Source organism: Macaca fascicularis, chromosome 13, assembly GCF_037993035.2.
Source record: "Macaca fascicularis isolate 582-1 chromosome 13, T2T-MFA8v1.1".
Lineage (NCBI taxonomy): Eukaryota > Metazoa > Chordata > Mammalia > Primates > Cercopithecidae > Macaca > Macaca fascicularis.
In genome coordinates this window covers 77,311,595-77,327,539 of record NC_088387.1, presented here as the reverse complement: position 1 = coordinate 77,327,539, position 15,945 = coordinate 77,311,595, and the positions used below count along the sequence as shown (strand labels likewise).

At 37.1% G+C, this 15,945-nt stretch overlaps 1 protein-coding gene across 2 annotated transcripts in view; it reads left to right on the top strand.

Annotated features, from left to right (window-relative positions):
- The window catches only part of CAMKMT (calmodulin-lysine N-methyltransferase), a 407,172-nt gene that overhangs the window by 353,488 nt on the left and 37,739 nt on the right, over positions 1 to 15,945 (top strand). Inside the window, exon 8 of one of the 2 annotated variants that reach the window (XM_074011869.1) lies at positions 11,473 to 11,539. The exons of the other annotated variant lie outside the window; for it this stretch is intronic. Coding sequence (XP_073867970.1) covers position 11,473 — 1 coding nt within the window. The 3' untranslated portion in view covers positions 11,474 to 11,539. Of the gene's footprint in view, positions 1 to 11,472; positions 11,540 to 15,945 lie in introns of those variants that run through there. 2 annotated transcript variants of the gene reach the window in all.

Here is a 15,945-nt window from a genome sequence, read left to right as displayed (position 1 = left end):
TTTTTGTTGTCATGGCTTGGTAGGAGAGCGGGGAGTGTTGCTACTGGCATCTAGTGGTAGAGACCAGGGATTCCACTGAACATCCTATGTTGCATAGGACGCCCCCATACAACAAAGAAACATCTGGCCCAGAATGTCAATAGTGCCAACATTGAGAAACCCTGCTCTGTTCCATGATTTTAAAATAGTCTAGGTGTCCATTCCCTTTTACGTTCTGTTAATTCTTATACAAACTAGGAGGAATGCTTGCTCTTAACCAAAACAATGGTGTGTACTATGATGCTACATTTTATTTTTGCCCTGTTGGTAATGGATCTAGAGAAGCGAGTAATCATTTCATAGTTTTCACATGAAATATCTGTATTTGTGTATTTTTTCTCATTCATTTAACCACAGACATTATTAGAATAACTCCATGTTAAATTAACTGTTTTCTTTATTACTGTGAAGCTGTCATCCTTTGGTAGTTTGAATTTTCCCTATTGTGAAGACACTTTCCCACCCCAACTTCCCAGTTTGATTTTTTTTATTAGTTATATAAACTATTCATTAACAGACAAGGCCTACAGACTTATTTCTCTTGGACACACCCACAGTACAGCCCTGGCGGCCAGTGGTCTGGGTGTGCTGGCCTCAGAAACGAAAATAGCTACAATGCTTAAAAACCAAAGTGACGACACATATTGGTGTGAGGCTATGGAATAGCAATAATTTTTTTCTCTTATATTAATTGGTGAATGTAATGAAGTGTCCATATATGTATTTTTAAATCCTGCTTAAAATGTTGGGAGTAGGCTGGTGGCACAGGGGACAGCATATTCTGTGTTTCTCATATAAATGAACAAACCACTTCTGTTTCCCAGAAAACCTGGGGTAGGTTGAGAGAAAGAGAAAGGGTCTGCCGTTACCTGTGGGGTCCCCGTTGTTAGGACGGCCTTTCCTTCATAGTGCAGACGGCCTTATCCTTCTGGAGAGGACTTCATTTTTGGACATGATTTTCAACCTGGTCTTTTAGTTATCAATCAAAAGTGCATTTTCTGTGTTGTCCTCATTTACATTTATTTAATGTTTAAGGTCATTTGTGACCATCTGAGTGTATTTCAGCATATGGAATCAGGGAATAATAGATTTCAGCTTCATGCTGTGAAGAGAGATTGTGTTTTTACAAGACATAATGTTGTTTACTGGGTGTTAATAATCACTAATTAATAAACATATCTAGACTTCTAAAATGTTGCATTTTGAGGAATAAAAATGTCAAGTGTTTAACTTATGGAGTGCAATAGTATTTTCTGTCATCTCTTCATAAAATAATTAAGTTACATAAAGAAGCAAAATGTCATTGTTCAACAAAGGACATATCCCAAATGCTTAATACATGGCCTTTGTTTCTATTTTTCTGTTCTCAAAACTGCTATTTCTAGATATATTGTTCTGATATGTACCTGGACATATAGACTATGTGACAATAATAGTCATATAGAAACCTCCAAGATAAGGGTGGGTTTTTTCCCCCATCTTTATCTCATACTAGTTGCGGTCAGTTTCTTTTCTTTTGAACCCTGCAAGCATTTTGTTCAAAGTCTACCAAAGCACTTTCTAGAGAATAGATAGATTGAGTTAGTCCTTGAAATGCCTTGATCTTATATTAAGGAGCAACTTGATCACTTAACTGTCAAGAAGCTAAGAGAAACGGCCAGCCACTGATGTAATAGTCAGTATTCTCCCTCCATCCACTGCCTTCCCACCCATAACCAGTACAATGTGATGAAAGTATTTGTTCCACAAGAGAAGAAATAAAAGGAAGCCATTCACAAAAGCGCTAAGATAGAGTTCAATACTCTTTTTTAGTACCTCAATGCATATGCAGAATTTCTCCTCCACATTGGAGGTGTGGAATAACAGGAGCGACAGATAACTAAGAGGTATTTACCATAGCTATAAAGCCCACACGTGAGCCAAATATTTCTGCTATTAAAAAGCACTTCAAAGCTTGACATAAAGTTTGTAACAGCTGAATGTCTCTTATGACTTCATTTGCAAAGATGTATAAGCTGAAAGGAGAGTCATGATATGAGAACTATGAGCCTAAGAAATGGTATATATATTTAAAAAAAAAAAAAAAAAAAAAAAGCTGCCCAGAAATTTGATTGGCATCCAAGCTCCTGTTCCCACTACTCCGATGATGTTCTCCATAACTATCAGCATTTCTCCTACTACTGACCTCTTCCTACCTCTTACACAGGGGCAGACCCAGGTTGTGTGGGGCCTCAAACTTATTTTGAGGGCCCACTTAAGAAGAATGAATTCTATTATACCTTACTTTGATAAATTTTACAGAAATATATGACCATGTGAACACATTACTAGGGCTTCTCCAAGGGCCTTGGAAGGGCCCTTGCAAGAGGCCCTGACGCTGAACCTTCATTAGCTTCACAGTCAATCCACCTCTGCTCTCATAAGCACCACCATCCTTGCCTAGGGTAACTCTTCTCTTAGCTACCAAACTTTCCTGCTCCCTCTATCTGTTTTAATCATAGTCTGATTGTAGCTAAATGTGAAAGACGTGTTGGTGAAAGTCTGGAAGCCTTAGCCCTGGCTGAATCTAAGATCCACTTATATGAAGCATTACATTCATTACTTTTCAGCTTAATACAGTTATTTGGTTTATTTGTTGTCCATCCATGCAACCGTCCATTCACTTAACAAATATGCCCAAAGTACTCTGCTTTGGAGAATATAAATATGCAGTTATCAAAAATAATTCTTGAACAAAGGAAACCATGCTACTAAATATAGCTAGAGATTGATGAAAGAGCAAGGATATTTACAGTATCTCAATTGTTGGGTTTATCTAAAGCTGTCTTCAAAATTGTGACTGTTTAACAAAGAACCATTTGGAGCTTTTGACATCTATGTATTTCTAGTTCTTCCAGAATTAGTGAATAGCGTCATTCTCTGGTTAATATTAGTTGAGAATTACTAAAAAATATATTAAATTTACCCTGCTGTGATGATGAAAGTAAGTTTCACTTAACAGTGTATGTATCTTTGTGTGAAAGTTGCTAGTGAATTCAGGTTTATGACCTTTATTATTCTTTGATAAACCATGAATTTTAGTAAACTATGGAACTTATGTTAAGACTTTTTTTATAACCCAAACTTTACCTTTATGTAGGCCCCCAAGATTGGTTTTTGGTCGCATTGCCCTATTGCTTTTTAAAGATTTATACCTCCTCTGAGACTCAGTTTCCTTTAGAGGTTAAAATGGGGATGCGGAAAATGATTTTTGAAAGGTACGTTCCGACCAAGTGGAATCCAGTGGCTGATTTTCCTGGGCCTTCTGCAGTCTGCCCTTGTATCCACATCTCATCTAGCTGCCGCCTCCTCTTTTGGTCACCCAGGCCCCCTCGCTTGCCTCTGACAGATATGATCTCTTCATCTCTCGTCTTTGCCATTCTTGTTTCCCTCCTCTTCTTCATCTAAATCCTTCCTTCTAGGATGGCACCACTACCATTTTCCCCCTGCCTTCTCAGACTATCTCAGCCTACCCTAATATTTTTAATTTCTGCTGCTCTTAGAACATTGAATACAGTTGAACATGGCATAGTCTCTTATTGTTCAAAGCATATTGGCTTTGTTTCCATGTTCACTGGTTTATCAACTTGTTGACAAATATTTTGATCACCTTCTGTTTGCCAAGTCCCATTATAGATGCTAGAGATGGAGTGGTAAACAAGATGGAAAAGGCCATGCCTTCTTGGAGTTTATGTCCTAGGGAGGGAAACAGATCGTTTTCTTGAAGGCAAGAATTCTGCTTAGTATGTTTTTGTACTCCCTGAAGCAGTTAGTACACTTTATCCTTGGTATATGAAAGCTTTTAAAATTGGTATTTAGAGAATATTTTGAAAGACATGAATCCATAAAGCTTATGGAACCAAACCATTTTTAGTAGAGGAAAGTCAAGCTCTAGAGAATCAGACATCCGTTTCTACATCAGATAGCTGACTTTCATTTCAGTGTTGGCCTCTTCTCAGGCATGCACATGTAATGTCTGTAGACAAACTGACAGTGTGAGTAGGCATTTATCTGTTCTTTGTCAGGTTGAAGAGGAAGGTTAGTAGAAGGTAACTGAGATAAGGAAGCTGAGGGCTCTCTTTAAGAAACTTTCTGATAAAATATACCTGTTAGTGAATTTTGCTAGAATTATAGTAACAGAATCCTGAAGACCGCTGAGAATTCTAGAGATGCCACACTCCTGTTTCCTTCTGTTGCTATCTTGGCTATGACAAAATGAAATTATCATGTGTACTTTCTGTTACTAACATAACACTGTTGATTTGCTTAACAAGTTTATAGATGGGTTCATATCCCTACTATTTAGTGTTTTGCACTGAAGACACCAACTCCCATAAGATTAGCCAGTTTCAGCTATTTTGATAGAGTTATCCTTTTTGTATTAAAATGAGCCAGATTTTAAAATAGGAGGATGCTGTATTTTTAGGGACCCTCTTAAAGTACAGTCAATTAAAAATTAAGGCCTTTTATTTTAGAATAACATTGTATTGATTCTTTGGATTTGCCCACTTCTATTTTTTACCAAGGTCAAAATCTCACTACCAAAAATAGGCCAGGTTCTGTATTGATAGCTAGGTATGCAAATCAGACTACTGTATTCTCTGTGAAAATGTCTTCTGGTTTTAAGAGAGAAATCCTTCTCCCTTCCCAGAATTGTATATCACAGAAGTACATATCAATAAAAATATTTTTGTTTTCAAAGGAGTTCTTCACTTAAAAATAGAGCCATCTTAAAAAAATTTTTTAGAGAACGGTCACATGATAAATCATTGTTAAACAATCATTTAGTTTTTACCTTAATAATGGACATGTTTGTTTTTGATATTTTGCTATTATAAACAATGCTGCAGTGAGACACATCTTTACATAAATTATACATTTGCAGGTGTGTCTATACAACAAATTTTCAGTAGTGGATTGCGTCTATTTGTACAACCCTACCAAACTGCATAATTTTTGTCCGTATAACTTTGTAATATATTTTCATATTTCATATTTACTAACACGACATTTAACAAACTTGGAGTCTTTCTATGCAAGAACAGGTGTTCTCTTTTTAAGTTTTTTAAGGTGTTTCACCAGCATTTTTATGTCTCTTAAGTTTATTTTTAGAGATTTTTTATTGGTCTTACAAATAAGATTTTTTCTTCCATTATATTTTCTACTTCCATTATGTTTTACTATGGGGTTTGGTATAGTAAATGTGTAGTCACCTCAGTGGGTTATTGTTTTGAATATTTTGCAGGTTTATCCTCTTGAGTTTTCTAAGCAAACAATCACATCATCTGCAAATGATGACAACTGTAACTGCTTTCTAATTCTCATACCTCCTTTTTCTGTCTCTTGTATAATTTTATTGGATAAAAATTTCCACAATGATTATTAAATAATAGGCATCTTTGAGTCTGACTTTGTTGGGAATCTACTAAATTTTCACCCCATTAAGTACGCATTAGCTTTTGAGTTGAGATATATATGATATTTTTTATCTTCTTAAAATTTCTTAAGCGATGTTATCATAAGTAAATATGGAACTTTAGCAGATATCTTTTCAGCATCTATGGAGATGTTCAAATTGCTTTCCCTATTTTATTTATAACTATGACAAATTATATCAACAGGTTTCCTAATATTAAAACATCTCTGCATTTCTAGTAGTTACTTGGTCACAGTATTTTAATTCTTTTAATATGCTTCTGTGTTCTAACAACAAATTATCTGAGATTTTTAAAAATTACAACTTTATTGAGATATAATTCACTTACTATACAAGTCACCCACTGAAAGCATATATAATTAAATGGCTTTTAGTATATTCACAGAGTTGTGCAAGCATCACAATCATTTTAGGGTATTTTCATCACCCCCAAAAGAAAGCTCATACTTGGCCAGATGTGCTGGCTCACACCTATAATCTTAGCACTTTGGGTTGCCAATGTGGGAGAATTGCTTGAGCCCAGGAGTTTGAGATCAGCCTGGGTAACATAGTGAACCCCATCTATTGAAAAGAAAAAGAGAGGAGAGGAGAGGGGAGGGGAGGGGAGGGGAGGGCCTCATACTCATCTCCCTTTCTCACTCCTCCTCCCTTCCAGGGTTAGGCAACCACTAATCTATGTTCTGTTGCTATGCCTTTGCTTATTCTGGACATTTCACATAAATGGAACTGTATAATATATGGTCTTTCACATCTGGAATCTATCACTTAAAATAGTGTTTTTAAGGTTATTCATGTATAGCATGTATCAGGACATTTGTCATTTTTAGTACTGTTCCATTGTATGGGTAGACCACACTTTATCCATTCATTAGCTGATGGACATTTGAGATGTTTCCTTTTTCTTTTTCTTTCCTTTTTTTTTTTTTTTTTTTTTTTGCTATTCTGGATAATGCTGCTATGAACATTTGTGTACACATTTTTGTGACAAGTTTCATTTCTCTTGGGTTTATATGGTCACATGGTAACTCTATATTTAACCTTTTGAGGACCTGCCAGACTATTTTTCAAAGTGGCTGAACCACTTTAAATTTTCTACCAAAAAGTATATGATGTTTTCTGAGCTGTTTGCATTGATATTCATCAGTAAAACTGGTCCAGAATTTTCTTTATTGTGCAAACTTGTCCGATTTTAAATAGCATTGACGTGATAGCTATTTAAAATAATTTGGAAGTTTTTCTTATCTTTTGAACCACCTCTTAGTGGGTTGCCCTACACTAGATCATAATTCTAGATCAGAACAATTTTTACCCCATTATTTTGTATGTGATATTTGGAGATATAGTGGCAAGAAAGAACAAAATTACATTAAAAAATGCACTGCACTTGAAAGTATGTAAGTTTGAAACATTAAAAAGGAAGAAAAATAAATGAAAACACCAAAAAGCAATAAATAATTTTGTGATTTCATCTGAGACAGTATATAATTGTAATTTCTAGTCCATTCATTCTAATATTTTGTTGCCACTTTGTTTTGCAACTGTGTAAGTTAATCAGCTGTCATAGGATCAGAGATACTTGAAATGGAAAATACAGTTAGTAAAATAATTAGTACCTTTCATTTCAAGGTCTTGAAACCCTTTCTAGTCTTCTTTAACCAGTGTAGAATATACTGGTCCCCAACATGAAGGGGGTCTGAATGTTAGGAAACTATCCCTCTTTTGGACTCTGAAATAAGTTCATTTCTGCTAAATTCCAAACAAAAACACAGAGCTGGGATCAGTTTTAAAGTCAGTCCAGAAAAATATAAGTGATATGCTGTAACAACAGTTCTCAAACTTTGTTCACAGAATCATTTGTATAGCTTCTTATGACACACATTCTTGAGCCCCACACCCTGAGAGACTGAGGCGGGCCTGGGGTTTTGCATTTCTAACAGGTAACTCTGATGTCTGGTCTAGAGCCCTCACATGGGAACCACCAAACTAGAATTCTCTCTGATATTTTCTCATTCAATTCTGCAGTGTTCCATAGATTTAAAGTTGTTCAGATTTTCTTGCCGGGCATGGTAGCTCATGCCTGTAATCCCAGCACTTTGGGAGGCCGAGGTGGGTGGATCACAAGGTCAGGAGTTCAAGACCAGCCTGGCCAACATTTTGGCCTCTACTAAAAATAGAAAAATTAGCCGGGCGTGGCGGCAGGCGCCTGTAATCCCAGGTACTTGGGAGGCTGAGGCAGGAGAATTGCTTGAACCTGGGAGGTGGAGGTTGCAGTGAGCTGAGATCGCACCACTGCACTCCAGCCTGGGTGACAGAGCAAGACTCCATCTCAAAATAAATAAATAAATAAAATAAATAAATAAATAAAAAATAAAGTTGTTCAGATTTCCATTCAGTAAAGCCACTTCCATTCACTGTATTTTCTTGCTTATTTTATTAGATTTTATGCACTTATAAAGAAAGGAAAGGACCTGACTTAAAGTCAGCTCTCAGATCAGCATTTCCATCTCTTCCTGATTCGATTTTGGGAGACTGTGTGCTTCCAGGAATGTATCCATTTCCTCTAGATTTTCTAATTTGTATGCATAGGGTTGTTCATAGTAGTCTCTGAGGATCTTTTCTATTTCTGTGGGATCAGTTGTAATGCCACCTTTGTAAAAGGTGACCTTTGTAATGTCATCTTTGTAAAAGATCCAGAGATCTTTTACCTCCTTGGTTAGCTGTATTCCTAGGTATTTCATTTTCTTTGTAGCTAATTTAAGTGGGATTGTGTTCCTGATTTCACTCTCAGCCTGGACATTGTGTAAAGAAATGCTACTGATTGTTGTACATTGATTTTGTATCCTGAAACTTTACTAAAGTCATTTATCAATTCTAGGAGCCTTTTGGCAGAGTCTTTAGGATTTTCTAAGTATAGAAACATATCAACAGCAAAGAGAGATAGTGTGACTTTTTATTTGGATACCTTTTATTTCTTTTTCTTTGCTAATTGTTCTGCTTAAGACTTCTAGTACTGTACTGAATAGGAGTGGTGAGACTGGGCATCCTTGTCTTGTTCCAGTTCTCAAGGGAAATGGTTTGAGCTTTTGCCCATTCAGGATGATGTTGGCTGTGGGTTTGTCAGAGATGGCTTTTATTATTTTGAGGTATGTTCCTTCTATGCTTGGTCTGTTGAGGTTTTTTATCGTGAAGGGATGTTGGAGTTTATGAAAAACTTTTTCTGCATCTATTGAGATGGTCATATGGTTTTTGCTTTTGATTCTGTTTATGTGGTGAACCACATTTATTGATTTACATATATTCATTTGTTTTTTAGAGACAGGGTTTCACTCTGTCACCCAGGCTGGAGTGCAGTGGTGTGACCATGGCTCATAGCAGCCTCAACCTCCTGGGGTCAAGCAATCCTCCTTCCTCAGCCTCCCAAGTAGATAGGACTATAGGTGTGTGCCACCACACCAGGCTTTTTTTTTTTTTTTTTTTTTTTTTTTAAATTTTTTGTAGAGACAGGGTCTAATTTTGCTGCCTAGGCTGGTCTTGAACTCATGGACTCAAGAAATTCTCCTGCCTCGGCCTCCCAAAGTGCTGTGATTACAGGTGTGACCCAGTGCACCCGGCTGTTTTGTGTATGTTGCACCAGCCTTGCATCCCAGGAATAAAGCCTACTCGATCATGGGGTATTAACTTTTTGATGTGCTGCTAGATTCAATTTGCTAGTATTTTGTTGAGGATTTCTGTGTCTATGGTCATGAGGGATATTGGTCTGAAGTTTCCTTTGATCTTTGTGTCTTCGCCAGAGATTGGTATCAGGCTGATGCTGGCTTCATAGAATAAGTTAGGGAGGAGCCCCTCCTCCTCAATTTTTTGGAATAGTTTCAGTAGGATTGGTATCAGTTCTTCTTTGCATGTCTGGTAGAATTCAGCTGTGAGTTCATCTGGTCCAGGGCTTTTTTTGGTTGTAGGTTATTACTGACTTAATTTCAGAAGTTGATATTGGTCTGTTCAGGGTTTCCATCTCTTCCTGATTCGATCTTGGGAGACTGTGTGCTTCCAGGAATGTATCCATTTCCTCTAGATTTTCTAATTTTTATGCATAGGGTTGTTCACAGTAGTCTCTGAAGATCTTTTCTATTTCTGTGGGATCAGTTGTAATGTCACCTTTTTCATTTCTGATTGTGCTTATTTGAATCTTTTGTTTATTTTTCTTTGTTAAGATAGCTAGGGGGTCTATCAATTTTTTTTTTTTTTTTTTTTTTTTTTTTTTGAGAACCAACTCTTGGTTTCATTGATCTTTTGTATTTCTTAATCTGGGTGGTGGTTAGAAGGGTGTTTGCCTGATAATAATTAAGGCATGTATTTATTACATGTGGTTTACTGTGTCTTATTTCACAATACAACATGTCTTTTGTTTTTTTAAAAAAGCCATTTCAGTAGTTTCAGAGAGAGAAAAAGAGGTAGCCCTGACCTGAATGAGAGTGGAAAATGGTGAGCAAATATGGGGTCATTCCAGAGAAGTGACTAGATGTAGAATGTAAGATAGAGGCAGAGTAAGAGATAGCCATTTGGAAATTTACATTTGAGGTGGCAGTAGAACAGATATGTGACGGTAACTACTAGAGGTTAGAAATAAAAGTTCAAATCTCAGAAAAATATTGTGCTAGAAGATTTGGAGATCAAAAGCAAGTGATCAGAACATAACTATGGGAATTGGAAAGTCAGAAGAGAAGATGGCCAAGGACAGAATCTTAAAAAATGTCTGTGTGTCAGGAGCAGTAAAAAGAGCCAGAAAGCGATACTAAGAAGGGACTGGAGAGCGAGGTTGATGGCTTGGGGTGGTATGGTATAATACCACTTCTTGTTTTGTTTTGTTTTTTTTTTGATACAGAGTCTTGCTCTGTCACCCAGGCTGGAATGCAGTGGCGTGATCTCGGCTCACTGCAAGCTCCGCCTACCGGGTTCATGCCATTCTCCTGCCTCAGCCTCCCAAGTAGCTGGGACTACAGGTGCCCGCCACCACGCCCGGCTAATTTTTTGTATTTTTAGTAGAGACGGGGTTTTGCTGTGTTAGCCAGGACGGTCTCGATCTCCTGACCTCATGATCCACTTGCCTTGGCCTCCCAAAGTGATGGGATTACAGGTGTGAGCCACTGCGCCCGGCCAATACCACTTCTTAATGGAAGAAATCCAAGAAAGCATTTTAAGGAGAGTGTGATCAGCTGCTGCAGATTACTGAAGGTAGGTCAGGCAGATTGCAAAGCAGTCCAATGACTGTCGGAAGAAAGGTCACATCACAAGAACATGACCTTAATGGGAGCGTCCACTCCCATAAGAATGTTGGTGGCAAAGGGAGAGAAGTTGTGTGTGTGCTAAGGGGAAGCTGGGGTGGAAGAGTTGAACATGTGACCAGGCAAGGCCAGTACAGCCAAGAAAGAAGAAAGAAGTGGAGACAAGAAAGGGAGATGTTTGATGAGGCAAGGATCTAGATCAGGGCTTCTCAAAGCGTGGCCCCCGACCAGCACCGTCAGCATCAGTTGTATACTTGTTGGAAATGCATATTCCAAGGCCCCACCCCAGACCTACTCAATCAGAAACTCTGGGGTTGAAGCTCAGGAATTTGTATTTCAACAGACTGTCTAAGAATTATGATGTATGCCAAAGTTTGAAAACCACTAGGGAAGAGGAAGGGGTGGTTTTATCCAGCACACAGATGGAGAAGCTCTCCTTAATGAGAAGAGTGACTCAACTTCCTTTTAGACAAGAGGAAAGGAGAAAAAGAGAAGAAGAGGAGAAAGATGGTATCAGATAGATAGCCTCAGGCTTTCTGTAAGGTCACCTGCTGAGAACAAAGACTTGGGATATTTGGGGAGCTTAAAGTGTGAATGTGTTCATTTCAGCCTCCAAACCCTAGCTTCTTCTTTAGGCTTTGTCTAATATGTTCTCTTGCTTCTTCATTCCCCATCCAGATCCTGCCTGTAAGATCACATGCAGTTCTACCTTCTTCAGGATACCTTCCCCAACTTGTCCAGTCCACAGTGATTACTCCCTAATACACAGGGCCATCTGTAATTCTTTTGTTTCATTTGAATGTCTTGTCTTCCTAATACGATTGTATGTTCCTTTTGACTATTATAATTTTGCTACTCGAGGAACATGTCCTCGTTGTACTGCTGCTCACAGTATCCACTGAGGTTTCAATAACATTTATAGATAAATGACTCCCAAATTAGAAAGTCAACAGATCAATATCCCCTTTCATTCTGAGTGGTCAATTCCAGATTTAGATGGTGTCCTTTTCTCTAAGTGTTTAAAACATGTTCTTAGAGAGGCTTCTACGATATGGAAGTTTAAAACTCTGTAAAAGATAAGGAAAAGCATAAGGAGAAAGTGGCAAATGGGAAATCATTTGAAAGAAGAGAAGTGATTCACTGGTTTGGGTAAACACTGTAAATGACCCTCTATAAGAGTGAGCTGTGCCAACATAGACTTTGAGAAGTGACATAAAAGAAACTGGGAAAGGATACTGGAATCCTCTGTAAAGAATGCCTATAATATCCATGCAAAGAGCATGGCTGCCTGCCTTCCCTACTGCTGGTAAGATAGCTTGTTTTCCAGGTTCATTACATTTAGCAAGCATGAACAAGAATTCTATCAGTGCATTTCTTTCACAAATACACAAGAAACTACCTTTTTAATAGCAGAGTTTAAAACCAGGACTCAGCTGGGCACGGTGGCCCATGCCTGTAATCCCAGCACTTTGGGAGGCTGAGGCGGGCGGATCACTTGAGGCCAGGAGTTTGAGACCAGGCTGGCCAACATGGCAAAACCCCGTCTCTACTAAAAGTACAAAAATTAGCCGGGCATGGTAGTAGCACATGCCTGTAATTCCAGCTACTAGGGAGGCTGAGGCAGGAGAATTGCTTGAACCCAGGGGGCAGAGGTTGCAGTAAGCTGAGATTGCACCACTGCACTCCACCCTGGGTGACAAAGCGAGACCCTGTCTCAGAAAACAAACAAATGAAAAACAGGACTCACTCCCCTACAACCAAGAGTCTGAAAATATAAAGGTAAACAAAGAATACTAAACATGAGAATATGAGAAAATAAATTCTTTAAATCTCTATAGGGAGAGTTATCTGTGATCACTGCAATGAAATACAAATTAGGGTGAATCCGTTTGACATTAGTTTTTATTACAAACTTGAAACAGAGACTATCTGTTTGAGAAATTCTTTTAGTGTGAGTTTTGCATCACAGGTAACATCCTATCCGAAATTGACTTGGTTTTGGTTTTCAGATTGAAACCCCAAACTCAAAACCAGAATGAAATGATATAAGTTAGTGCAAGAATAAGGGAAGGGAAACTAATATTTCTTGAGCACCTATAATGTGGTTTCATTTACTCCATCTCATTCAATTCTTAATGAGACCTGTGATGCAACTCTTACTGTCTATTTTTTACAGATGAGGGCAATGATACTCAGCATCTCTCATCTTCACTGGCTTGTGTTTGAACTCAAAGCTATCTAGCTACAAAGCCCATGTATTCTTTCTGCTATACTATACCTGTTAAACTTCGCAGGTTTGGCATGTCCATAGCTGTTACAATTTTTCTTTATTTTTAAAATTAGAGACAGAATCTTGCCTTGTCATCCAGGCTGGAGTACAGTGGCAAGATCATAGCTCACTGTAACCTCAAATTCCTGGGCACAAGTGATCCACCTGTCTCAGACTCCTGAGTAGCTAGGATTAAAGGTACATACCACCACAACTGGCTAATTTTTAAATTTTTTTGTAGAGAGAGGAGTCTCGCTATGTTGCTTAGGCTGGTCTCAAACTCTTAGCCTCAAGCAGTCCTCCCACCTTGGCCTCTCAAAGTGCTGGGATTACAGGCATGAGCCATAGTGCCCAGCCAAGATTTTTCTAAAACATGGAGAATTCTATAATGATTATTAATTGTGTAATATTTCTGCCTACAAAATTGTATTTCACCTTGTAATGAATTTTGAATGGAAATAAGATTTTAATATTATGATGAAATAAAATGGAGAAAATATAAATTTTACTTTGGTGTCAGTATAATTACAAGCAACATGTTGACGTGATTTGATGTCTGGTAGAACCATCCTTTACGTGTCTTCACACATGAATGTTATGCCTTAGATGGTAAAACTTATATAGGTAAGGGTCCTACTTATATGTGCCCTGCTCTTTTTCAGAAAGCATTTTCTGTTTAGTTTGTTTAAAAAACAGTTGTGTAGCTGGGACTATGCCCAGCTTGGAGTTTTAATTTGAATTTCCCTAGTGACTAATGATGTTGAATATATTTTCATGTACTTATTTGCCATTCACATATCTTCTTTGGTGAAGTGTCTGTTCAAATGCTTTGCCCATTTAAAAAAAAAATGGGTTGCTTATTTTTCTTATCATTGACATACTCTGAGAGTTCTTTATATGTTCTAGATATAAGCCCTATATCAGATACTATATATGATTTGCCATTTTCTCCCAGCTGATAGCTTGTCTTTTCATTCTCCTCATAGGATCTTTCAAAGTGCAAATGTTTTTAATTTTAATAAAGTCTAATTTACCAATTTGTTCTTTTAAGGATCATGACTCTTGTGTGTGTCTGAGAAATCTTTGCCTAACTCAAGGTTACAAAGATTTTCTCCTGCATTTTCATCTACAAGTTTTATAGTTTTAGGTCTTACATTTAGGTTTATGACTCATTTTGCATCAATATTTGCATATGGTCTGAGATATAGATTAAAGTTCTGTTTAAAAAAATGGAGATTCAATTGTTAAAACATCATTTCATCCTTTGCTCACCAAATTGCCTCTATTTACTTAGGTCTTATTTAATTTCTGTCATCCATTGTCAGAATTATCTTAAGTGTTTCATATTTTTATGCTATTATAAACAGAATGGTTTCTTAATGCTGTTGTAAGTGGTATAAAATTGGAAATTCCAACTTCCAATTATTTATTGATTTTATGAAGAAGTACAACTGATTCTTGTACATTGATCTGGTATCCCACAATCCTACTAAACTCACTTATTAGTTCTAGAAGCTTATTTTTGTATATCTCTTTATACAAAAAGGGACTGTAATTTCCAGTGCAGTGTTGAAGAATGAAAGAAAACATACTTTTCTTATGCCTGATGTTAGGGAGAAAGCATCAGGTCTTTCACCATTAAGTATCATGTTAACTATAGGTTTTTCATAGATGACTTTTTTCAGGCCAAAGAATTTCCTTTCTATTTTTAGGTTACTGAAAGTTTTTAGCAGGAATAGACCTTAAACTTTGTCAGAAGCATTTTCTGCCTTTATTGAGATGATCATATGTTTTTTCTTTTTTGGCTTGCTAATATAGTAGATTATACTGATCAATTTTCAAATGTTAAACCAACCTTCTTATATTCTTAAGATAAACCCCACTTGATCATGATGCATTGCCATATATATGTTCATATGTATTTTATGGACAACTTCGGATATGTTGTATTAGTATTCCATAAATATTATCCTCTTAATATTTATGGAATCTGTAGTGATGGCACATCTCTTATTAATGATATTGGTGATTTATATCTTCTCCCTTTTTTCCTGATAAGTCAGGCTACAGGTTTATCAATTTTACTGATCTCAAAGAATCAGTGTTTGGTTTCATTGATTTTTCTTTATTATTTTTCTGTTTTATTCACTTCTGCTCTAATCTCTATTACTTCTTTTTTTCTGGTTAAGTTTAACTTACTGTTCTTTTTCTTGTATATTTAGCTAGAAACTGAGTTCAATAATTGAGACCTTTCTTTCCTAATAAAGGTATTTAGTGCTATTAATTTCCTCTAAGTTTTTATCTCCTGCGTTAGTGGCATCCCATAAATTTTGATGTATTTTCATTCAATGCAAAATAATTGTCAATTTATGTTTTCATTTATTCTTTGAACCCCAGGTTATTTAGAAGTACATTATTTATTTTCCAAATATTTGAGAATTTTACAGAGATTATTGATCTCTTTTTTTTTTTTTTTTTTTTTTTTTTTGAGATAGAGTCTCGCTGCGACGCCCAGGCTGGAGTGCAATGGTGCGATCTCAGTTCACTGCAACCTCCGCCTCCTGGGTTCAAGCTATTCTCCTGCTCCAGCCTCCTGAGTGGCTGGGACTACAAGCACGTGCCACCATGCCAGGCTAATTTTTGTATTTTTAGTAGAGGAGGTTTCACCATATTGGCCAGGCTGGTCTCAAACTTCTGACCACAAGTGTTCCACCCCCCTCAGCCTCCCAAAGTGCTGGATTACAGGCATGAGCCATCATGCCCAGCCAGGGAATATATTTTTTGTATGACTAGAATCATTTTAAATTTATTGAGACTTACACTATGACCCAGAATAGGCATATATTGGTAAATTGTCTACTTGAAAAGAACATCTATTCTGC